At 35.9% G+C, this 27,190-nt stretch overlaps 2 protein-coding genes across 2 annotated transcripts; both read left to right on the top strand.

The window, feature by feature from the left end:
• Window positions 1-12,365: 12,365 nt before the first annotated feature.
• LOC140779727 (cytochrome P450 CYP73A100-like) lies at window positions 12,366-14,376 on the top strand. Its single transcript, XM_073124966.1, has 3 exons — window positions 12,366-13,258; window positions 13,345-13,475; window positions 13,579-14,376. The coding sequence occupies exons 1-3, from the start codon at window positions 12,408-12,410 to the stop codon at window positions 14,181-14,183; spliced, it is 1,587 nt and encodes a 528-aa protein (XP_072981067.1). The 5' UTR covers window positions 12,366-12,407; the 3' UTR covers window positions 14,184-14,376.
• An 884-nt stretch (window positions 14,377-15,260) lies between these two features.
• LOC140779597 (biotin carboxylase 1, chloroplastic) lies at window positions 15,261-26,467 on the top strand. Its single transcript, XM_073124752.1, has 17 exons — window positions 15,261-15,427; window positions 15,567-15,623; window positions 16,526-16,860; window positions 17,075-17,216; window positions 18,519-18,617; window positions 18,739-18,795; window positions 19,862-19,933; window positions 20,683-20,772; window positions 21,446-21,505; window positions 23,561-23,746; window positions 23,847-23,939; window positions 24,008-24,089; window positions 24,330-24,436; window positions 24,659-24,734; window positions 25,333-25,379; window positions 25,477-25,539; window positions 26,236-26,467. Exons 2-17 carry the CDS (start codon window positions 15,582-15,584, stop codon window positions 26,290-26,292), a joined length of 1,608 nt encoding a protein of 535 aa, XP_072980853.1. The 5' UTR covers window positions 15,261-15,427; window positions 15,567-15,581; the 3' UTR covers window positions 26,293-26,467.
• Window positions 26,468-27,190: the final 723 nt, after the last annotated feature.

Genomic DNA, 27,190 nt, shown 5'->3' with positions numbered 1-27,190 from the left:
AAACAAATGAGAGTCTTTGTAGAAATGGGCAACAATTCAAAGGTTTATTACGGTCCTTTTTGGTGAAGATGATTTTATATCCGATTTGATAATTTGGATAGAACTCAACACGGAACCTGCAAAAGCAATTGAGATCGATGCAACTGTTGGAATGATCTGAGATTTAATTATGTTGTTCCTCTGTAAGTTAGGAATCCAATGTAATCGGAATCTCGTCGATCGAATTAGTAGATCGAAAGTTATGTAGGAAAAAATAACCGACGGTCAGGAGGTGATGGGATGGATATGGATTATTTGGTTATGGTTATGAGAGATGATGATGGGTATGGTGGATGAGTTAATGCCTTGAACAAAATGAGTAGAAAGAGAGAGCTTTTAGGTATGGCTGGTTGTTAAAGGGAGGGGAGAGGACGGAGGATTAACTTTGGTCGTAGATGAGAGCTATAGAGTTGGATTTTGAGGGGGAGAAAGGAGGAGGGAGAAGTTGGGTCAAGACTAGATGCAAAATAAGTTTCAATAATCAATAATCCAAAAAGGTTGTTATTTCACATGGAGGCTAGCCAATTATTAAAAAAATCCTATTACGACTCAACTTATCCGTCGCGCATTTGAATGCACCCAGATTGCGTTCGAACGCCTCAAAACAAGTCTCTAGATGTGCGAACATGAAATCAAGCATTTGAACGATCAAAACCCGTTATTTAAATGTGCGAAAGCATTAGGCGTTCGAACGCCGCATTCGAACGCCATCCATTTGCATTCGAATGCACCTACCAAAAATTATATTATTTTTCTAAAACATAAGTAGAAATTGATACATTTGAAGCGGTTTAATCATGTCCACTACGCACCTAAATCAAGAACTGCAACAACCCACCATACTTCGCTCACCTTATCCTCAAGGTGCAAAATGAGGAAAATGATCTATCTTGTTATCCTTCATCTCCCACGTCGCTTCGTCGGTGATCCATCTAAGCCACTTTACTAGAATCTCCTTCACGCTTTGGTGATAATCCATTCGGCTCCTCCTCGGTCTCTCCATCAATCAGTATCACCATACCGATCGACCATGCACAACAGTGGCCCAGGGTGAACTTCTCGTCACACTTGAAGCACAACCTCGTAGCTCTTTGCTCCTCTACCTAGGTAGGTGTTAGAGTTTGCATAGGGGTCCTAGGGGCTATTTTCACATCATTAAAAATGTGAAAAGGTGGTCGCTATCCAACTGCATGTATATAATCCGAGCCATCAAGTGCATGCATTGGCATTGGTTGTAGCTTGCTACTCCATGTTTGCCTCGAGTGCCCACTAAGTGCTCGATATTTGTCCCCCATGAGCAGAGTATCCTCTATGGTTTGCCCTAGATTTGTAGGTCGCAGCGCTCGCATGTCGGCTTAAATGTCCTTCCGCAAATCGACAATGAATGTGGATTTGAGCTGAATATCCGACCATGGTGGTGTGCATAAGTTAAACACTCGTTCAAATTCCTCTTGGTAGGCTCTCACTATTATTTTGTGGACCGTCTTCGTCAAGATAGCATGAAAGTCTTCGTAGCTCGACGATTCAAATTGTTTGTAAATCAAATGGCGAAATTCAAACCGTCGTAGCGCCGCATCCTTGAGGTGGAAAGATGCAAGGAGAACCTTTTGGTCTTCCTCTGTGCCTTAGAATATGAAGAATTGTTCAACACAGTAAAGCTAATCTACAAATCTCCACCTTAAAAAATTGAAAACCTTAATTGAACAATGCGCCCACAAATGCAGGTATCGCGGTTGGGATCGAATCTTGCCATAAATGATTCCTCTGACATCCTTTATCAGCTTTTTGATCTTCCTTTTTATCCTTCTCCATCCAAAGATCATCATCATCTTCATCTAGAAAATCGTGCTCTTCGGCGAGGCCTACCTTGCCTTCATTCGGGCATGGTCTCTCTCCCTTGTCCTTGGTCGACCAATAGAACCATCATGGGGGCTTCTAGGGTAGAAGATCTAGGTGCCTCATATCCTCGGATTGGCCCTTCGCGAATCGCCTACAACAAACTAGCGTTTGCTGTATGATCGTTTGACTCAATGTTCCGATAGTTTAGGCGAGAATGGTGGAGAAGGTCTATCCCAAAGCTTCAGTGGACCTTGATAGCATGGAGTCCATGTTCAAATATGTGAAGGAGGGTGGAGGAGCCAAGGTTGTGTGTGTGTGGTCCTCTTGCCCTTGGGTGCCCGTTAGTGGAGGTGTAGAGCTCCTCTCTCCTACACGCGTGGATGTCTCTCCTTCTCTTCTCTTCTTTGCGTCGCCATAAATCTAATGGTTGACATCATTGCGGATGTGTACCAAGGAAGGTTGGCTCTAATACCAACTCGTTACAGTCGCTTTTGGTGAAGATGATTTTATATCTGATTTGATAATTTGAATAGAACTTAGTATGGAACTTGTGAAGGTAATTGAGATTGATCCAACTGTTAGAATACTCTGAGATTTGGATATGTTGTTTTCTATAAATTAGGAATCCAATGTAACCAGAATCTCATCAATTAGATTAGTAGATCGAAAGTTATATAAGGAACAATGACCAAAGGTCAGAAGGTGACGAGATAGACATGGATTATTTGGTTATGGTTCTAAGAGATGATGATGGGCATAGTGGATGGATTAATACCTTAAACAAGATGAGGTGGGAGAAGAGAGCTTCCATGAATGGCTGGTTGCTAGAGGGAGAGGGGAGAAGCAACGGAGGATTAACCTTGGTTGTAGACGAGAGCTTCAATTGGATTCTAAGGGGGAGGAAGGAGGAAAGAGAAGTTGGCTCAAACCTAGATGTAAAATAAGTTTTAATAATTAATAATCTAAAGAGGCTACTTTTTCACATATTAGAGGCTAGCCAATCATACAAAAAAATCCCAAATAAATTCTATTACAACTCAACTTATCTGTCGCGTATTCAAATGCACCCCAATATCATTCGAACGTCCCAAAATAGGTCTCTAGATGTGTGAACGCAAAATCAGGTGTTCGAATGCCCAAAACCCATTCTTTGAGCGTTCGAACTCCATTCATTTGCGTTCGAATGCACCTGCCAGAAACTATCTTATTTTCCTAAAAATATAAACAAAAATTAATACAATTTGAAGCGGTTTAATCATGTTCACTATACACCTAAATTAAGAACTGCAATAACCCATCATGCTTTCCTCACCTTGTCCTCAAGGTGCAAAGTAAGGAAAACAATCCATCAAATCATCCTTCATCCTCCACGTCACCTCATCGGTGATTCATCTAAGCCACTCTACTAAAACCTCATTCTCCACGCTCTGGTGGTTATTCCTTTGGCTTTTCCTCGATCTCTCCATCAATTAGCATCACCGTACCGGTCGACTATGCATAATAGTGTCCTAGGGAGAATTAAATAATTATAAAAAAATATGAAAAATGTCCTCGTCAACTTCTCCACAAACCCGAACTCATTTGTAAGCTAAAAATATTTTCACCAAAAGGTGGTGAGCGCAATACCCAACAAGTCATCCTACCATTCATTTATCTAGCTTAAATACCTGATTATTTTTTATCAACATATTGAAACCTAAAACATGGGCCTTAATATATAAATATAATAAATATCTCCCATCCTTAACCCTAGTTAGGAAGATGTCGGATACTGTTGAGACGCATAAGTCATACCATTTATGATCGTGCATGTGTGCAAGTAACATTATATTAGACAACACAACAAGCATAGGGGAACACACATCCTTATCGTATATTATGTGCTTTCACACATGATTATGCCCAACAATATACGTAGAAATCATCACACATGAAATCTTGCCGAAAAACAAATTAAAATTAACATGCACGGCATGCATTAATAATAGTAAGAAAGCATATATATATGCATGATATAAATGCAATGATGCCATAAGGTAAGTCATTGTTTTTCTACAATACTTCTAGGTTAAGTTTCACTTGCCTAAAATCACTTTCCAAACAATTAACTAAAACTACGCCATGGGATCATCCTCACATGGTGTGAAATTCATCACGATAATAAATATAATAAAATATGAGTGCCACAATCCTATCACTGACTAATTAAATAAATCTACTAACGTCCGTTATAGGCTTGGGTAGGTCTATTTAAAAATTCATTACATTTAATGGTTCAGTAAAGCTGACGTAGGTATACCACGATTTGATGCATTATTAAATGTAATTAAAATAATTTACTACCAAACTATCAACCAAATCATTTGATCAAATTATAGTAAGCCACAAGATAATATTTAATTAATTAGCTTCATGAAATAAAGTGCTTAAAACCATATAGCTACAATGATCTATATTAATTCTCCGCTAGGAGTAATTAACACAGATACACTCAGACTACCAACTCAAATGTTAAAATTGATTTAACCAAAACTTATCATTGACCATACTAAACTCCATTTAGAGCTAATTCCTTATTAAAAGCAATTAGAAACGCCACTCTTTGGCCATAGTCTAAATATGATTTATGATTAAAATAGCTAACGAAGCTATCATCTAAGAATAATTAATTAAAGCTCACGTTTGACATAATTAACTAAATTAAAGTTTAAAACAAATTAAAAGAAATTAAATAATAAAAATTATTCAGGCAAGCCCAAAGCTCGAAGCAATAGAATGGGTTGCTACTAACCTAAAGATCACCATAAAAATCAACAACACGAGGCCCAACTAACAAAGAAAGCCAAGTAAGCCACTCAGACAAGGATATATCCTAACCCAACAGACCATGGACTAGGTTGATAGCATCTTACAAACCAGATCTAGACTGATACGGATGTAAAAAAAATTATGAAAATTCAACTGGTGGTAGCCTCACAAGATAGAGTTCTAATAGATTTTGTTTCATATCAATCAGATGTCTGTTAAAAGAATGGACCAAGGTCAAAATAGTGAATATTCGACGTTTTGACGGTCATCGAATGGTGAGAGACGACCAAATGTGGTGGTGGTGGACGGCCGTAGGGTAAGATGGCTACTGGAGGTGATGATGGCTATGGATTGGAGGTAGAATTTGAGTTTCTAATTTAGATCTTAGATCTACTCTTAAAAAAATAAATGACTATGATTAACTTATTTCTACTCTTAAATTATCTTACTTTTACTCCTAAAATAAACTCAAGATTAAAATAATTTTTCAATGCTTGAACATTGATGAAAAAATAAAAAAGCTTAGCCCCTCTATATATAGAGGTCTAGTACAATAAGTCTTACTCGGACTTAGCCCTAAATGCTTATATAACTCAAACTAGGACTTGCCTTAGAGGCTTATATGACTTAATTAAATTTACTTTAGTGGCTTATATGATTTAATTAAATTTATCTTAGTGGCTTATATGACTTAACTAGACTTGCCTTAAATGCTTACATAAGTATAAATCAATTAAAAGATAAATTAGTTTGATTTATTGAGCCCAATGTCCTCATAATGTGATCTGATATGACCTGGTTCACATCATAGCTCAACCCTGAAACTTTGGGCTAAGCTGCAGCCAGCCCAAGCCACAAATCATGGGCTAAGTTGACAACAGCCCAACCTCAAAACTATGAGCTGGCTTGAACTCTACCTAGTCCACCACCCCACCACCTCCTCCATCCTTCCGTCACCTCAACCAAGAGGAAGAAAGGGACGATGGCTGCCGACAGTGGCCATGGTGCCAACCTAGTCGGTAGGGAAAATAACAACCACCCGTAGATAGGCAAGAACCCAATCGATAGGGGGGTGGTAGGCAAGGGGAGGGGTGAGCTGCTGGTGAACCCAATCACCAGCAATCCTTGCCAACCCCCACTGACAACTCCCCTCGACAAGTAAAATCTAGCCGAGGGAGAGTCCAACTGCCAAAGGTGACCAATGGTGAGAACCCACCTCACAAGGCCACCAGCCAAGGTGAGGGTCCGCCGGCGGCTTTGGCTAAAAAGGTGCTAAAAGAAGCCACTGAGGGCAACCATGCGATGAGGGAAAGCTTTTCCACCACTCAGTTATATAATCATTAGATAAGTTTAATTAGTACTAATTTAATTAATTATGATTATAAATATTTGCACATAAATATACCTATAACTTATGTATATATATTAATTATATTAATTATAATCAGATTTTTTTATAGATATACTAATATTTGCAATATATATATATGTAATTATAGCAATTTATTTTATATTATTATGTATAGAAATAAGATAATAAGCTTATCTTAATTAATAAAGAAAGAGTAACAATCACAAATAAGTTATAATTAGATTTTGTCTATACTTATAATTATATATATTTAGCCTTTTGTATTTTTATTTAAAAAGAGAACAACCATTATATTCTTATTTCATAACTAGTATTTAATAATAATAATAGTATATTTATGGTATCAGAATTATATATAAAATGTAAATCTAGTATTTAATATGAGTAACTTTAAACCTAATAAATTCTCATATTTTATATGAATAATTCTAATTGGATAAACAACTAACTTCATACTAAAATTTTTAGATCCTAAACCTCTTGCTTAAGACCTCATAGATGTTACTAGTAATGTGCTGACATTTGATTGATGTATGTGAGAATGCACATTTTGTATATTTTGATTAGATTGCGAGTAGTCTCATACCATAGACAACTTTCTAAAATTTTGATATATTATAAATTTATATATATGGATTCTGCTTTGACTTCCAACATAATATATATATATATATATAAAGGCGAGCATTTTTATCATTTATTTTATTAGATTGATTTTGGATTTGTGTATGTTGATGATATTGAAATGATTAGAGATGGATATATTATTCATAGTTTATTTATTGAGTTAATATCTAGTATGAATAGGTATGTGATAGATATATAATTAGAGACTATATTGCGTCATATTTTTTTTTAAAACTTTTTTACCATCTAAATTCCTACTATGCAAGATTTATTATAATACTAGATAAATACATTTGATCTATTATTTAGAAGGAATTCATGAAGTTATATTAAGGTTACTTGAATAAGCGCTAGGGTTAGGGGTGCATGATAAGATGATATTCTTGATATGCAGTTTCTCGTGGCCTATATTCAAGGTTAGTTGAGTCTGATACACATGAACGATCGAATATATATCGTTCGCTAGAGCATATAACGAGTTATCCTCATATGATTTTCATCATCTAGTAGATACTCTATCTAGATGGATATTGACATACCCTTAACATATGATGAGATATTATTATAACTAAGGTATTCTTAACATATGATTGGGTATGCTCTAAGCCTTTGAGAAAAATTATGAGATTGAGTACCGGGTGTGGACCGTGCATAGTGGTCTAATGTGTGTATTTTTCATAGTTGGTATTGATGATTGAGATATAGAGAAATATATTGATTCTTAATTTTATACCTTTATATATATATATGATTATTGAGTGGTCATCATACATTATATATATAATTTTATTTATAATTGTCATAGCATGGTCATGATTAGCATGCATCATATATTTATATATTTGAGAAAATTATAGTATGTATTACTCAAGATATGAGTGTAATTGAGCCAAGCTTGACTAAGCCTAGCTTAGATCAAGCTTGAGTTGAAAATAATTTCAAGCCTAGATTTGTGATCGGGCTTGAATAGATTTCATTTCAATTTGAGCCAATTTTGAGGTAATTTTGAGCTCGAGCTTAAATGAGTTGATTAATAATAATTTCAAGTTTTAATCAATTCAAACTACATTTCGAGCTTGATCAATCTTGAGTTAAATTAAGCTTGATTTAGGCTTGAATCAAACTTAAAATGAAGCCTAATTCAACTACAAAAATATAAACATTACATGAAGATAAACTAATGGAAATATCCATATATTTGGAAAAGATATAATAGGATCATAATTCATATTTAAATTCTATAAGATCAAAGTATATAACAATCTACTTAAGGTAATTTTAGAATATAACAGAAGCATAGTATAGTATAGAAAGTAGTACTTATATATATATCATTGAAGATACATGTACATGCTCATTTATGACATAAGACTTATTTTTATTTATATATATTATTGATGATACATTTATATATTAATTCATGACATGATGCTTAATTTTGATTCATATTATTGAATATATGATTTATTCTTTGTTTGACATCATTGATTTAAGATTCGGTCTATTCACTGAGCTTTTAGCTTATGACTTTTCTTTTCTTTTTTCTAACCCTAGACATGTAGTGTCTAATAGCCATTTAAAATACCGTGAAGATATATTTTAGACCAAATATAAAGTGAATTAGACGGGAGGTAGTCTATAAGATACCTTTATATATAAATTGAGTTGTATTGATGTTGTATATATTTATATTCCATTATATAATATAGTAATTTATATAATAGATGTTCAATTATATTTTACTCATGTATTAGTTGTAATTTAATTGTTTGTCATACTTGTGTATGTTTTGCTAGATTATATAGTGGTCTAACGTTATTAATTTGAATTGGATATTTATATGCTAATATAATTTTGTGGATCGTAATATAATATTTGTGATGAATTATCTTAAGTACAAATTTATCTTTGTGTGATGGACTTGTCCGTCCTATCCAATGCATCACATGTGCACATATAGGCATGTGGGCATGTACATGGCTGCCGAGTAGGGGCGTTACAATAAATTAGAAAGTAAACTTATTTTCTTGTTCACTAATTATTTTACTTGAATGCAAATATTATGGAAGTTATACATTGAGGATGTAATAACTAGTTTTCCTACCATAAGTACATCTAATAATCACATACCGAGGATAATAGCTCTAGTTATATGCTTTAATGCCGTGGAGTGTAGGGGTAAAAACGGGTCAGATTAACTTTGGCTCGATCCGACTCGGATCGGATTCGGATAAAAAATTTCTATCCGATTCGGATACGAATAGAATTTTTGAAAAAAAAATCGGATACGGATTCGGATACGGGTCGGATATATTTTTCGGATTCGGATATGGATATCGGATATCCGTTTACCCGCATATTTTTTTAAATAATTTACAGTTTTTAGTTTACTTATTTAAATTGTAGATATTACTATTATTACTAATAATACGTTATATATTATTTATAGAGATTAATTTCTCTAATTTTATATATTTGACATACAAAAAAATTATTTGCGGTAAAAATTTTAATAATTTTGTGTTAATTATATTTAAATAAAATATTATAATTATTTTAAATTCAATCAATATCCGTTTAAGATCCGATCTTTTATCCGAAAATTATCTATATCCGTTTAGTTAGGATATTGTTTTAAATTTTACTATCCGTCCAATATTCATATTATCCGAACTAAAAATACGAATCCGGATATGGATTAAGCACTACCTATCAGTTTTTACCCAGTGGACCGGCATCTTTTAAATAGTGAGTGTTATTTGACAATTTGGTTTCTTGTAATATAGAGGAAGCACGAAATAAAATCGATGAGCATGAAAAGAATGCTGTCACTGTCAAACACATGATACAGCCTATATCGCAGCGGATAGCCAGAGTAGCGAATGGGGCCCTATAGGTCAGATTAATGAGATAGGCGGAGTGGTATATATAGTTGTCTACAACTAAGTTTATTCGTAATAATATAATATATATCTCAGCTTGTAGTTTACTCAGATTTATACTTCGAATGTACGTGACGATATTAGATATGATCGATAAGTTATGACATTTTGCTGTACATCCTTCGTTGGCATCTAAGATGGAAGTGGTCACATGGGGGATCATGTGATAGTACAAGGAGTTAGTGGGGATAGAAGGATGGGACGTGCTAGATGGGGACGAGGATAGAGATACAGAGGTAAAAAGTAAGGAGTCTTTTAGACTACTGTACGAGGGAGTAGAGATACATATCATTGAGATAGAGGTTCTTTTCGAGGTCCTCGAGAGGTAGAATCCCTTAGATAGAGGTTTCTGTATCTCAGCTAACGCAACAACCATCTACAGGAAAAGCTGCTGTTTCTAAGAAGAGGAGGAAGCCATCACATATACATTTTTTATATACCAAGATGATAGTTGTCGATACTTGTTTCCTTTTTTTTTTTTAATTTTGATATATTCTTGTAAATATAGTTTTGAATATTTTTTGAGTTTTATGTATTTGATCATTCTTGAAGTTCATTTTTTTTGGTTGTTAGAACTTGACATTTGACATGAATTTTTATTTTGTTTATTTTAGACTTGAATTGGTTTAATTTGTATTTTATGTTATCTGTATATTTAGAAGATTGGTCCGATTAGGATTTGGGGTGTCAAAATAAACGAGCGGCTCAAATTTGACTTAATTGAAGCTTGGGCTCGACTTGGTTCGACTCAAGCTGAGCTGAGCCTGAGCTCAAAATTAAGGCTCGATTTAAATTTTGAACTGAAGAACATTAGCTAGTCGGCAGCAAGTTAAGCTCGCCAAGACTAGGCATGGTCCTTATTTAAAGAGTAGAAGTACAATGTATATTTAATGCTTAGAATCTGTGCTTGTTCTTTTCAATTGCATACCTCACCAGCGGAAGGAATATTTATTAAAACAACTCCTCCTACTTCTGCAGCCTCCTCATCCTCCTTCGATAAGTTGCCTCCTCATCTGGCCTCTTCCTCCTTTGACAGGTTGTCGCTGCTGCCTCCATCTTCTCTTCCTTCGGCAAGCCGTCACCACAACCGCCTCTTTTGGCAAGTCGTCGCAGCCGCCGCCTCTGTCGACCTCGTCCTCCTCTTTCGGCAAGCCGTTGTCGTCATGATCGCCTCTTCCGATTAAGCTCGGACTCAGGCTTGAGCTCGACTCGGGCTCGGGCTGGCTCAAACTTGGGCTCGAATCAATTTGAGCTGAGTCGAGCCTGAACAACAAACTAGGCTCGAGAGCTTGAGCTAGATTTAGCTTGCTCAGGCTCGGCTCGTTTACACCCCTAATTAGGATCATGTCAAAAAATATTATTTTATTTCTTCTGCTTGTTCTTTGTGCTCCAACCTTGCCCCCATAATTTGTAGAAGTTAAAATGTAATCTAGTTATAAGGTGTAAATTTTTTTTAAACATTTATAAGTTCGAAGGTTAGATATGGGTTGAACAAAGAGCTAACCCTTCCTAGATACAAAAGTATTTAGGTTCCACTGAGCTTTTAGCTATCTAGTCTAGGCTTTACGTCATATGCGTCGCTGAATAATTGCTTAAAAACAAATGACGTTAAGATCTGCTCTAAGTCGTTGCGTTGTCGAGCTGTTTTTCCAAACTAACTACGCTGCCGAGCCATCAACCGAATCGAGCCAAGCCACCAAACCATTAAATAATTTCTCGATAATATTATTTGGTGTTGGAGTCGAATCTAATAACCTCTTTAGTCATAGAAGAAATATCTACCAACTCTATTAGAGTTGATTAGTTTGTAAGATATAATTTTGCAAAGAAGAATGCAGAATATGGTATGTAACGAATCGCCGTCTCAAAAGGAGATTTATAAATAGTTTTTAAGAGAGTAATTCAGTAAGTAATCGCTTTCCAAAAACAATGTTTTACATTAAAAGAACCAGTGTTTCAGCACATTGGTATACTAATAAGTAAATCATTTTTCAGAAGAGCAATTTATAATTGCCTTTTACGAGAGCGCTTTATAAATGAACTTTTGGCATTAATCGCTTTCTCTGACAATAAAAAAGAAAAACTTTCCAATATATTCATGTGTTGATAAATCGGCTAAGAATCGCGAGAGAATGAAAAATAATTTAAGCAGTGTTATAGTTGTACCTTGGTCAAGAAATATCTGGGCCTTTATTTAGGCATGGGCAAATGAGACACGTGAAGAGACCTAGTTGATAGAAACCAACAAATGAGGGTTGGTGAGGAAGTGCTGAACCGGGAAGTACCACTTTTGGCAAGTCAGCCATCCTCGAGCAATACCGTGGGCGCCAAAGAGGCGCGTTCGGTAGGTAATAATACAACAACGTTTGCTATAGTTCTGGTACAAGTCAAAACTCAAAAAGAGATGTGGATTCCAATATGCAATTTAACCCTTCGTTTTTTCTCTTTAATCACTGCTTCTCTATTTCCTCCAAAACAAGCTACTTAATTTCTTAAAGAGATGGCAAGAAGAATCCCTTGGTTAAATACATATGACCAAGTACAAGTATGATATTCGTAAGCAGTACAATATATAATCCCCACCAACTTTCTTTCCTCCACCAACCCAAGTCTTCTGCATCTGACCAACTTTGATTCCTCCCTCAACCCCCAATCCTGCCCATGGATTCCGTTCCAAAACCATCAGCTCTCCCTCCACCTAATTCACTTCCAACCTCACTATATATATACATACATCCCAAAACAATACTACAACCCAAAGAAAGTGATCATATACCACAATGGCTAGAGTAGTATCTTTATCCATCTCCACTCTCCTCTCCCTCTCCTTCCTATGGATAATCAACTCCTTATTCCCCTCTCAACCACTCGTAACTACACTATCCATAATTCCCCTCCTCTTCCTGTTCCTATTCCTTCTTTCCGCACCCAAGCCTGCCAACTCCCCTCCGGGCCCCGCCGCCGTCCCGGTCTTCGGCAACTGGCTCCAAGTCGGCAACGACCTCAACCACCGGTTCCTCGCCCGCATGGCCAAGAAGTACGGGGACGTCTTCCTCCTCCGCCTCGGCGTGCGTAACTTAGTCGTCGTCTCCGACCCGAAGCTCGCCACGGAGGTCTTGCACACGCAGGGCGTCGAGTTCGGCTCGCGGCCGCGCAACGTCGTGTTCGATATCTTCACCGCCAACGGCCAGGACATGGTCTTCACCGAGTACGGCGACCACTGGAGAAAGATGCGCCGCGTTATGACTCTGCCGTTCTTCACCAACAAGGTGGTGCAGCAGTACAAAGGGATGTGGGAGGAGGAGATGGACGCCGTGGTTAAAGACCTACGTGGCAACGACAAGGCGAGGGAGGAGGGGGTGCTCGTGCGCCGGAGGCTGCAGCTGATGCTGTACAATGTGATGTACCGCATGATGTTCGACGCGCGGTTCGAGTCCGAGTCCGACCCGATGTTCTTGCAGGCGACCCGGTTTAACTCGGAGAGGAGCAGACTGGCGCAGAGCTTCGAGTACAATTACGGGGACTTTATTCCGGTATTGAGGCCTTTCTTGAGGGGTTATTTGGATAAGTGCAGGGACCTGCAGAGTAGGAGGCTGGCTTTCTTTAACAACAACTACGTGGAACAGAGAAGGTATTTTGGCATTTTATTCACTAATTTTTAGTTAAATCATCATAGAAAGCCCAAACTTATGTTCTGTTACGACTCATATCGATCAGGCAACTGATGGCCGAAAAAGGAGATAGAAACAAGCTTAAATGCGCAATAGATCACATATTAGAAGCAGAGAAGAATGGGGAAATCAGCTCAGAGAATGTGATCTATATAGTTGAGAACATCAATGTCGCAGGTAATTTCTCAAACTTTTAAAGGATCAAAATTGTTACCATCCTAGCTATATATATATATATATGTCTAAAGCTAACCGGAGGAATTGATGATGAACTTTGCAGCCATAGAGACTACACTGTGGTCAATGGAGTGGATTATCGCCGAGATAGTGAACCATCCGGCCGTCCAAGACAAGATCCGACGGGAGATCAACGACGTCCTCGGCGACGAGCCGGTGTCGGAGGCTAACCTACAGAGGCTACCCTACTTGCAAGCCGTTGTGAAGGAAACCCTAAGGCTCCACTCCCCAATTCCGCTGCTAGTCCCCCATATGAACCTCGAGGAAGCGAAGCTGGGAGGATACACAATTCCCAAGGGAACAAAGGTTGTGGTGAACTCGTGGTGGCTGGCGAACAACCCGGAGTGGTGGGCGAAACCCGAGGAGTTCAGGCCCGAGAGGTTCCTGGAGGAGGAAGAAGGCGTCGATGCGATTGTCGGCGGCAAAGTAGACTACAGGTTCCTGCCCTTCGGGTTCGGCCGGCGGAGTTGCCCCGGGATTATATTGGCGTTGCCGATTTTGGGGATCGTCGTCGGGAAATTGGTCAAGAGTTTCGAATTACTTCCCCCGCCGGGGGTCGACAAGATTGATGTGACGGAGGAAGGAGGCCAATTTAGCTTGCACCTGGCGAAGCACTCCGTCATCGCCTTCCGGCCGATTGAAGCGTAGTTAACATCAAGATCTTCGATATACAAAACTAGAAAGAAATAAGAAGGAACTGGTAGCATCTCAAATTGATACCAACTTGGGAACGTAAACCATTTTCTTATAGCAGATATTGGGTGGGTTGCAGTGTTCGGTCGATTTTATCAACTTGTATACATTTATTGGTTTCAATGTAATGGTTTGTTACTCTCGTGTATACTCTGCATCCTAGTTTGCCGTGTGTTTCCATAACATAATTAATTCAGAAATTTAGAAAAAAAAATAGTATGATTTTGTGAAGCTATCACTTCTTTTTCCCCCAATGCTTTTAATACACTAAAATTATATATATATATATATATATATATATATATATATATATATATATATATATAGCAAGTAGGAGTAGTTGAGACTTTTTCATAACTGAGAGAAAAGAAAACATGGATATAATAAAAGAAAATGAGTGCTAAGAGCCCCCAGTTGGAATGGGATGTTCTTTGAGTCAAGCTTTAGTCCTTAGACATCCTTGATATTTAGATTTGAACCAAAATTTTAATAAGGCATACAATGCTCTAATTTCGTGAGTAGGTAACTAAGGTTGTCATAGAATATGGGGGCATATGATAGATACTCCCCCCTTTACCTGAATTCATAGAAATGGGTATCCAATAAGTTAGGATTTATGTACCTAGAGAGAGAAAAACAGATCAAGTGTTAAGACTTTTAACAAAAAGTTCCGACAACTTTTGAGCCATTAATTGTGACTAATCAAACATTACGGGTGAGCCTAGACTAATATGAAATTATTATATTTTTTTAATCTAATTTGAATAAAAAAAATACGAGATTAAGGAGATAATAGATTATAAAATTAATTAAGTTGGAATGGGACTGCATCAGACCATATTGCACCTCGTGATTCAATAAATCTAGCAATTAGCTGATTTGAACCATTCAAAGTGGATTCAGGACAACCAAATGGATCCATTGGTATGCATTTCCTGGATCCGAGATGCGATTCGATCCGAACCCGAGTTGACTCCCATGGACGAGCCCGTTTGATGGGCTCCTTTTCGCATGAAAGGAAATGGGCGGAGCTTCCCACGCCCACATCACACTCGCCTCGATTCCATCGATCCCCATCTTTAATCCCACCGCCCTCTCTTACTTCGTCCTTTTAACGATCTCCACCTCTTCTCCAACGCCGTCCTGTCATCCCTCCACGAATCCTTGTAATCTATCACGTTTCTGCTCCATTTCGACAGGTACTTCTTGCCTCAGATCCCACGGTTTGTGTAGTTATCTACCGTTTTGGTCGCCAAAGAAGGCATTTTTTCTACCATTTCTCTACTTGAATTGAAGTGGGATGTTTTTTTCCCTCTCCTATGCGTTTCATGGTTGTAGGGATTCGATTCTAGTATGGACTCGTTGCTCGTCTGCAAGTCTGTCAGCTCGCCACCTGTAAGTTGGCACCCATTGCTTAGATCTTCGATTTTCTAAATTAAGTTTATTTTCGAGTGTTTATGCTGCCAGTGTTCTTAGATGGACATATATATAATAACTATATTGTTATATGTTGGTTTCTGATGTTTGATAGATTAAAGGTTGCATGGTTTGCACTTAAGTCATTTACATGCTATTTTGGAACCTGGAAAAAAGAGAGAATTAAATGAATTTAGAAATTTATTTTCTCAAATTAGGCATTCCGAAGTAAAATAACCAATATGAAGTTCAATTGATTGAATGATCTCTATAAGTGGGGAAAAAATTAGATATTGTTAGTATAAATTTCATTTGATTGTTGAAATTCTAGTTCTTAAATGTACCTTGAAAATGAAAGGTTTAAAGCCTTACTCTCTCCTTTTCCCAAGAAAGTGAATACAGTTCTCTATGATTTCGGTTGAATTTATACCAAATAGAATCAATTGAATCTGGCTTGATAGGGTTCCAATATTATCCTATTTGAGGTTTTTTTTCTACTTATGATGCCTGTTCTAACAGTTCAGGATCTTAGAAGTCTTGGCTGCATTGGGTAAGAGTTGCATGCATGTAGTTGGTCTTAATTGTATCTTTGGAGTAGCGAGCAATGTTGCTCTTGGGTTTTGCTTGTCATACGATTTTGAATTCAAGTATTATGAACCTCTTTGTACTTAGTCTATTGAATGATTATTTATTGCTATTCACTTAATTATGTGTTTAAAAATTCAGATATCTGGTGTATACTGTTTCTGAATGATGTAATTTGGCTCTTGTTTTTGGTTTTGACTGTGCAATTCTTCTGCACTTGTTTGAGCTTGATTTCATTATGACCTTTTATAAGTCATTCTTTGTCGACCTAAATTCACGACATTTCTGTGAGAAAGGGGTTATTCATCGGACCTGCTAGAGGAATAAGGAGCTCACAATGTAGTTTTATGGTGGGAAATTCTCCAAACTTCCGCAAGATAAGCCTTCCCAGTCAGCGAACTGCTCATGCAGTAAGAATCTCAAGGAAATGCGGAGGAGCTCTTGGTGCAACATGCCGGGATGAGAAGATTCTTGTGGCCAATAGAGGTGAAATTGCAGTCCGGGTGATTCGAACTGCACATGAGATGGGCATACCATGTGTTGCAGTTTACTCCACAATAGATCAAGATGCTCTTCACGTGCGACTTGCAGATGAGTCTGTTTGCATTGGTGAAGCACCAAGTAGTCAATCGTAAGTGATGTGTTTGTTTCTGTAAGCTGAGAGCTGTATATATAAACCTATTGCAAAATCATCATCCTGCTACTTCTGCCAAACATTTCCTTTCTCCAATTCTGTAAACTGGTATTGTTAACTAAGTATTGTCCTTAACAATTTTCTTTTAATGAATTAACTGGGAGATAACCATTGGAAAAAAAAGCTTTATCATGTGTCTTTGTGGTGACAGATATCTCTTTATCCCAAATGTTTTATCTGCTGCTGTTAGCCGTGGATGCACGATGTTGCATCCTGGGTATGGTTTCCTGGCTGAAAATGCTGGTTTTGTTGATATCTGCAAGGAGCATGGGATCAATTTCATTGGGCCTAATGTAAGCAATCTTTCTACATATTATTTTTTTACGAAATGAGTATGACTTAAGGTACTTTTCATCTATTATTTATTTATATTTGTGGATAATTTACCATTTATGGTGGATGGTGTTATCTAATCTGAGGTGGAAGGCCTATATCTATGATGTATGATGTTCTCAATGAATTCATAACTAAGTACTTGATGGATAAGTGCAATAACATCACATGCAGTACGAACTGATTACTTGTGTAATGCTCCATGGATGATTGTGGTGTATCAAGTTTCAAGGATGTGATTACTAGTTGGACGAAGCATAAGTTTGATCTTTAGTAGTTAAATTTGTTGGAAAGGAAGGTGCATGACTACATGTAAAAGATGGTTGATATCTAACAGGTCAAAATGATCTAGAGAAGGAAATCTATTGCTAATCATTGTTTTATTAATTAAGAGGAATTTATGAGTTGGAGGGTTTCTGTATGCACTTGTGGGACAATCCTATATCTTGGAAGAAAGCAAAGATAAGAGTTCAGGAAAATGAAGAGCATATAATAAATATTATGGTCTGTATCACATTTGTAAGCGCTCATTGGCAGAAGGCATGAGTTGAGATTTTATTAGAAATAAATCTAATTACACGAACTGCTGAAAATAATGAGAAGACAAGGATTAAGCCGCGTGGAAAATGGATGTGAAGTGTCTGCAAGTATACATGTCAACAATCATGTGGGATTAAATCATGCGTGAGCAGTATTTTTAAGCAGATTTATGGTGATCCATTCTTGTCTAGTAAGACAAGAAGATAATGTATGGAATTGTTGGGATGGATTCCAAGTCTTAACTACTTGTAACTCAAATTATATTATATTCAAGATTGTGGCTTGACGCTGAGTAAGAGAATTAAAGCAATAAAATGACCTTGAAAAATACAGGATTTAGCAATGATTTGATCAAAATTTATTTTCAAACAACCTTCTATATGTATCAAGGAATGAAATATAAAATTTTAGTAACTTGCTTGAACATGAGGAACTGTGACTCAAAAACGATTTCCTTATGCAATGGTCTTTTTTCTGGCATCTCTGCTTTGCATACTTCCAGCTGCGGTAGACCACTCACCCTAGTGCAGGGCAAATTTTGTACTGTTTTGTTCATCCCATCTGTCATTAGGGCAGTGTGGTAAGTTTATTTAAACTTTTATTGCCTAAACCACATTGTAAATAATCTGATGCTAGCAATTAGGTGTGCTTCAAGTCTTTTTCCATACTTCAGTAAAGATCTTATATTATTATAAAAATGAAATGTATGCATGCTTTGGCAGCCTGACAGCATTCGAGTTATGGGTGACAAATCTACAGCTAGGGAAACAATGAAAAAAGCTGGAGTTCCAACTGTACCTGGGAGTGAGGGATTATTGCAGGTACTCTGATACTTTCTTGAATATAACCTCACTTCAAAATTTTCATTGAGGATCCTTTTTGAAATCTTAAAATCTATATTGCTTCTTGATTCGGTGATCTGATCTGACCTAATATTTGCAGTCAACAGAGGAAGCTGTCAAGCTAGCCCATGAGATTGGTTTCCCCGTGATGATCAAGGTATCTTGTTTGTCTGGTAATTTGTATTAAACCTCCTCATATGCCATATTACTTAGTTTAATAAAAAAACATGCTTGGCACACCGGCCATAGAAGTGGAAGCTTTGTTTCAAGTCTTAAAAAAAAGAAAGAAATACATCACGGTGGTTTACAGATCATAGGAAGCTTTGTTTCCTGTCTTTATTTTTTTTCTTCTTGTTGAAGATTGGGAAAATGTGATCTGAAATAAGAACTTTATTATATCTTGTTTACCATGGTTTTATATGACCTATTTTTTATGTATCATTGGTGTGAATAAGAGGATTCAAGATTTAAACAAAAAGATTACATTATCTTTATCTTATGATCTGATTGCCTTGTCAAAAAAGTTAATATTTGATCACCATGAGTTTTCTACGCTTTCACATGCATGAATTTTGAGATTTAAATGTTCATTTTACTGGGAAATTACAATAAGAAAGTATTGCTTGAGGCATTTATAATACAATAGTTTCTTATGCCTGTCAAGAGCAACGAGAACACCAATCTGAATTCCTACATAAATATTTTGTAGAACAATAAGATGAGTTGCCTTGTGACTCTAGTGAGGCTTGCCCAATTAGGCTTATTATCAGCTGGTAATGGATGGTATACTCATTGCTGTCTTATTTCTTTGTATTTTAAATCAGTTTATAGTTTTTAGAACTGTCCTTTTGAATATTTAGAGAAAGTGACTCCAGTATTTTCATTGTGCGGAATTTATTTCTGTGCAAGTTTGGTTCCTGTCAACTCCTTTTAAATGGGTTTTTGGTTAAGTAAGCTAGAATTTTTTTTTCTCTTCATTAAAATTTTAATTTCTAGATTTGAAGTGCAGAAATTATTTCCTTGCAAGTTTGGTTACTGTCGATTCCTTAAAATTGGACTTTTGTTAAGTAAGCTAGATTTTTTTTCTTCACTAAATTCTTATTTTCTAGTTTTGAAGTGCAGAGAGTCCTCTTAGCTTTCATATTGAGAGCAACTGTTTTCTCTAATGGCAGCAGATCCAATTAATCTTGTCTCATGTAATGATTTTATTCTTTGCTTTGTAGGCAACAGCTGGTGGTGGTGGCCGTGGAATGCGTCTAGCTAACGAACCTGACGAATTTGTTAAGCTGCTTCAGGTATGCCATGTGCCCAAACTGTTTTAGTATGTCGTGCTAAAATCGTTTGTTTTCACAAGTCGACCCTGAATAGTTGGAACCAAACTTTTGGTTCTTTTCAACCTTCTGCATTTAGTATTATCTGGTAGGGAGAATATTTTAGTTTGAAGATTTTGTAGTGCTTGCAAATTGCAATACGATCTACAGAATCTTTTTGTTTCTATATGTATAGGGCCTGTTGTATTTTGTCAGTCATGTCTGGCGAGTAATAAAATGACAAGGAACTAATATATACTCCTTTCTAGTTCACTCTTTTTTTGTTTATTTTGTTTTCCCACTGTGATCTTATGAAATCATTATGATGACTTCAGATGCATGTGATATGATACATATACACCCTTCTGTGGGCTTTTTGGTCCTTTTACTTGAGTAAAGACTTAAGAGTTTATATGACTTATTCTGTGTGCTAAAGATTTCTGCAAAAAGATGCAAGATGCATGCAGTTTATGCTGCCAATGAATTGAAAACCATCCAACTAATATGGCAAATGATCTGCTATCCGGCTCTTTGGATGCTAAGATATGAATCTGACTTCCATGTTCCACCATTGTGCAACTTGATAGCTTCTTTACTAATATATATATATATATATATATATATATATATATATATATTCTGAATTGCTTCTTCCAAACAGTTCTAAACTTTTGGAATGTAGAGTTTATTGTAATTATGTTCTGAATAAAACTCACTGGTATGGGTTTCTGCAGCAAGCGAAGAGTGAAGCAGCAGCTGCATTTGGTAATGATGGAGTTTATCTAGAGAAGTACATCAAGAATCCAAGGCATATTGAATTTCAGGTAATTGATAAGACTAATAATATAGGCATTGCACTTGGAAAAAGCTTCTCTCTATGTTCCTTAGATATTTGAGGCTTAAATAATATGATCAATGAAATAATTCGATCTTGTGCAAACTTATCATTCAGGTTCTTCTGTTTTCTTTGGCATTATTTTATGAGTGTAAATTCATAAACAACATTCTGATGTTCTTTTAAACAGATGTTATATACATTTTCCGTTACTTGATTGTAATTTGCTGATGTTTTTCTAACTCAGCATAATTTTGATTCAGCAATTGTTTTCCAACTCCTATAGTTCTATATAGCAAATGGCATTTTTGCAGAACTTCGAAGTCCAAAATTAGTATTAATTTTGCTGAAAATATTCTGCAAGTTGCTACGGAATAATGTTAGTGTGCTTAATCATAGAAACAGAAAAATAAATCATGAATAGTATTATTTCTAATTTTATTGCAGATGATGTTCACAGTTCGACCTACATAATGTTCACATGTTCGATAAAAAATAATCATGTGTGAATCAGTTTATTGCTTTTGCAGAAAATAGTGTAATGCTACTTCATACAAATAGGTGAATAAATTAGATGTAGAAGTGCATCCTTTGTTCTCGTTTGCTTTATGTTCACTTTTGGATGTGCAAGTCTAACATAGAACCTTGCCTGGTCATAACAGGTTCTTGCAGACATGTATGGAAATGTTGTTCATTTTGGGGAGCGTGATTGCAGCATTCAGGTAATTTTATAAGCATTGCCTGTTTCTTATTAAACTCTGCATGAGAAACTTCCTGCTTATTGACTTGAATTGATTGATATAGCTAGCAGGTGACAAATTACAACTATTCAGAGGAGAAGAATACTTTTGAACTTTGTTTCGCAGTTACTTAAATAAACTCAGATATTGTTATTCAATCTAATGTCATTAACTATTGATAACTGGCTGATGCATTTGCTTCCTTTTTTTTTCTCTTTAGATTTCATTAAGAGCGAGGTTGAATGTTAGTTTGTTGAATCATTAACAGAAGGCCTTCTTGATATATTGGTTTTTCTAGTTGTACATATATCTCACTTTCAGTTTTTCTCTAATCAGTCTAGCATTTAATATTTTAATCCTGGGCAGGAATAGAGCTGTTTGTTCACTTTGGTATACATGTATGAGTTCTTGAATGTTTCAAGAATCAATATATTTTCCTCAAACACTCCAAATGGCAGTTTAAAGTTAAAACTGGATCTTATTCCATGTGACTCAGTGGAAAGTCCTGAAGAGACTGAATTAAAGGCTTAATTCCCTTAAACCATACAAACCGGAACCAAGAGTGGTTGGGAGTTGATCTTGTCCATAATTTAGAATCTAAATTTGGGATTAAGGCACATATTAACAAAGAGCATTACATGTCGCATAGCCTCATGCCAGTCATTGTGCCATATGGAGCCATTTTTTTAGATTTTTTTTCTATTTTCATCGGTCATTATCAAATCAACTGATCAATTAATCATTTAGAAAGCTTAGATGAAATTAATGATAATGAGACTAGAAATGATAATGATGATGATGGTGATAGTGATAATAACGAAACTCAGTTTGGTAGCAGTGATAATAGAGATGAGATATATGTCTCTATTACACAACATTTTTATAGAGATTCTTTTTACAGAGGACTTGAATTTGTAGTTAGCAGGACATTAGGAGAGTTGTACCCATAGAATGATATAAGTTCATCATAATTACCATCATATCAATCACACTCACTAGAGCTAGAACACCATTATTGTACTCTATATTTACTAGCTACATATGCTTATGGTGTATCTGTGCCTATGTCGGTGTCGTTCATTCCCGTGCATATTCATATCATATCATATCATAGGATAATTATAAAATTTCTATTTGTATGAAGGCTATGTAAAACATTATAACAAGCAATACTATCAATGAATGAGTTTTAAAATATATTGGCAATATTTAATGCAAAATTCTCGTGTTATTCTTATGCTAACAAATAAAATATTTGATTCTCTTCATCATTTTATATTTAGCTAGATATTAATTTTAATTATTAAACTATTATCAATTAATATTATATGTTCAATTATATTATGAAGTGTTCAATCATTAATATTAGTTTTAGTGAATGTCTTCAATCATAGTATGTGTTAAATAATATTTATATTTAACTATTACTTTATCTTTAATAAATATATCATTTATAAAAATAATCTAAAGATAAAATATTATAATATAGGTTTTAAACTTTTAATATATATATTTCAACTAAAAACTAAAAATTGATATATCGAAAACCGAAAAACATCTTTAAATATCCTAAAAAGTTTATTAAAAGTATTTTAAATACGTGCCAGTGGCATGGCGGGGCGTGCCGCTCGGCACGCCCCATGCCGACCGGCATGTGCCATGCCGATGGTGGCATGGCACGTGCCACTGGCACGGCCATCGTTGATTAAGACGATGCTTCTATCGAGATTATCAACGGAAAACATAGTGCATAAATGCTGTATCAGGATAAACATAATGCAAATGCAGATATCTTGCCCACATTTAGGATATTTATGAATGGCAACTTGACACTGACATGCTTTCTGTGAATGTGGTTCTCTTTCTGATTCTATATAGAGCAAGGTAGGTGTCAGCTTGACCAGTCTTTCATTTCTCATTAAAATTGCTGCAATTTTCCATGATAAACACACTTTTCTTATAATCACCAGTAAGCATCACTCCACACATTTGAGGTATGGATACATTCTGTAAGTAATTTTTTGGTTATTTTGGCAGAGAAGGAACCAAAAACTCCTAGAAGAAGCTCCCTCTCCTGCTTTGACTCCAGAACTTCGTAAAGCTATGGGTGATGCAGCCGTTGCTGCAGCCGCATCTATAGGTTATATTGGTGTTGGAACTGTGGAATTTCTCTTGGATGAAAGAGGTTCATTCTACTTTATGGAAATGAACACCAGGATCCAGGTGTGTATGATATCCATGTGCATCCCTGTATCCACATCTACTAAATTCTTGATATTTTTTTTGTAAATAACTCTTTTCTTTTTTTTTGTTGCAAAACCAGGTTGAGCACCCTGTAACTGAAATGATTTCTTCAACTGATTTGATTGAGGAACAAATTCGTGTAGCTCTCGGAGAGAGGCTGACATACAAGCAGGTAAAGTTGGACTTTTTCAAACTAAGTTGAGGAAACAATAGATCAGATCTAATGTGTAAAATCTGCAGGAGGACATTGTGTTGAGAGGGCATTCAATTGAGTGCCGCATCAATGCAGAAGATGCCTTTAAAGGATTCCGTCCTGGGCCTGGTACTTACCCCTTTTCTGTTAATTCGGAGGGACTAAATTCTAGTAAACCACTCTTGATGCGGTGCTTATGAAGGAAACTTACTTTTAATTTTGCACTGGTTTTCTCTTTTAATTTTCAGAATTATGTTGATAAAGAATTTTAACTTATTATTACATAATAAATGTTGGCTTGGAGTTGCTTAGAATATCTTTGGCATGTCCTTATATCTGTAAGATTTGTTTTTCCTTTTCAAATTGCAGGGAAGATTACTTCTTACTTACCTTCTGGAGGTCCATTTGTGAGAATGGATAGTCATGTTTATCCAGGCTATGTGGTTCCCCCAAGCTACGACTCCCTACTAGGAAAGGTGCACAAGTTGGTTCTTACTTTCATCTATACTATCAATTATCAAATTATGTGTCCTGCAAATTTTCACCCATATAATCAAGAAAAAAGTTGTCTGAATAACCCTGCTCTTTAGTGCCATATGATATCCTTGTAGCAATAGGTTCAATTGGGTGTAGTTCTTAAAATTCAAGTCTTTAAGTTTATAGTTCTAACATTTATAAATCTGTGCTCATTTGTCTAGCTTATTGTCTGGGCACCAACTAGGGAGAAAGCAATTGACCGGATGAAAAGAGCTCTTGATGACACCATCATCACAGGTCAGTTGCCCCTTGACGAATCTGCCCACTTGTTTATGGATTGAACATCTCCTAAGTAAATTTATCTTCGATAACATGCATGCTTTTCAATGATAACCATCCTATATGTAGCCCAGATTTATTCAGAGGTTTCTCTCATTCATGACTTTGTTTTCCTGTCATTTTTCTTTGATGGTAGAGAAGAGTCGAAATATCAACAATGTATTTTAAGCTGTATGTTTTTGACTTTTGATATTTTCATACCATTATGTTATACTATTGAAGTATCTTTGATGTTCATTCTACTATGTGCAAAACTGTTGGTTTTGCTGATTACCTACAAATATCAACTGATTCTACATTGTTTTGTAGTTCTACTGTTAAAATATCTTTCCTGTTCATACTGCTAATAGGAAGTTGGAAACAGTCAATCCATTTTCTTCCCTATGAATAAGACTAGAGATTTTATTGTCAATAGCTTTGATTCATCAAATTAGGAAGCCTCAGAAAACCTTCATCTTGCCTATGTTATTGTGGGATAAAATATGTCATGCAATTGATGGATATTTCTTTTTTTTTTAAATTCCAAAACTAATTATCAATTTTTTTCCTTTTACAGGAATCCCTACAACCATTGATTACCATAAGCTAATACTAGAAATTGAGGTATAGCATTGTTGAACTTGCAATGATTCATGTACTAAAACATATTTAAAATTTTTGAACTCATTTTTGTTTTTATATATTCTTATGGAATCTGCAGGATTTTAGAAATGGAATAGTAGATACTGCGTTCATACCCAAACATGAAAAGGAGTTGGCTGCGGTCAGTATTACTTGCTCCCTCTTTTATCACTTTCCTTGTATGCAGCCATGCATTCCTGTGATATCTGCTTAGAAACTACATACATGCTATTTGGATGTCTAGCACAGCTATATCCTTTTCCTATATTTATATTGCTAGGTGTCAGGAGATAGTAAATTTATTTACTATGAAGTACATATTTTGAATCAAAAACATGGTTGATAGCTTATAGCTACATTCAAGGATATTATTTAGTTGCATTTATACAGTTAATTGAGATTATTAGAGCAATGATTTTAACAGATAAACCATCTAGCTACTCTATTACGTGACTGGCTTGTGAGTTGTCCGAGTTCTCCAGGCATGTAACATTGAAGTGATACTTATGACTACATTATTGTTAAAAAAGAAGTAAAATCAAAATTCTGTTCATAAAGATAACTAGATATATGTCATGCTTCTCTTAATTATTTGGTTTTGATCATTTTACTCCATTATGACAGATGTGTTTTCTACCAAGAGTTGAATTATTTGATAATCTTGCGAAGTAAACTTTTGTAAGAATTCAGAGATTCAATCCTTGTATGAGTATCCTTCAGATAAATCATTGATGTGCTCATGATCAAAGTTCATTGTACTCTTACTCTTGCTACAGTTATGTCATTGTTAATAAACTCACTGCTGCAGAGATAAGTAACACTATACTTTCCAATGCAGCCTCAAAAGCTGGTACTATCTACGGCGGAGAAAGAGCTTGCTGGAATCAGCAATTAATACGATATCATGTATTTCCTAAATGAATCTATCTTCCGTGATGCAGAATAACATTAATTATTCTCAGACCCTTCAATTTTTTTGCTAAAGTTCAATTGTTCAAATTGTGAAGATATATCAGAATGAATCGATTAGCTAAAGCTTTGAAGTTAATGAGAGTGTATGCCATTCAGCATGGAGATTTTTCTTGGAACCTGTTGCTTATTTGAAGGACCATTATTTCCAATTACTGCATGAATTGAACTGAACAAGGGGCCAATCTTTCCAAGTACATTAGACATAGAGGCTCATATAAGAAGGGTTGGACAACCGAGGGTAATAGAAATGGGATTGCATTACCCGTTGTGTGGCTCGTTTATTGCCAACAATGCTTGGATAAATAGAGATTGTAATCTATCTTATTAATTTTTCCGCTATCTTTTATTTCAAGGAATATTGATGCGTAGTGCTATGAATCATAGTGCCGAGTGTCTGATTTCTGGATGTATTGATTGATTTTCGACTTTTTTTTATATGAATTTAATATGTTTCTATTTGAGTTTAGTTTGGAATTCATAGGATATTTCCTGAGATGATTGGATACTGTGATTTCAATGATTTTTAGGCTCTATTCATGACTTATTTTATGTTCCAGAAGTCTTGAGATTTATTGTTTTTGGATCCAAATTGGAAATTCTGCAAGAACTCTACCTGATTTTCATCAGCGTTCGAAGTCGAGGACTTCGTAGCACCTTGATCGTTTGAACTTGAACTGGAGATCTCCTTTTCTTACCTTGGTCTTTGAATTAGGCATGGATTTGCTAGATCTTCACTGATCTAAGGTAAATTATTTCTTTCTTGTTTTCATTTCGGATTGGATTTGAGATTTCATGAAATCTGTGATCAAAACGTGGGGGTT

This window comes from Typha angustifolia, chromosome 15 (assembly GCF_048772165.1).
Source record: "Typha angustifolia cultivar Huaian chromosome 15, ASM4877216v1, whole genome shotgun sequence".
In the NCBI taxonomy this organism is placed as follows: Eukaryota; Viridiplantae; Streptophyta; class Magnoliopsida; order Poales; family Typhaceae; genus Typha; species Typha angustifolia.
The sequence above is the reverse complement of the archived record's forward strand: the minus strand, read 5'-3'. Positions and strand labels throughout refer to the sequence as shown.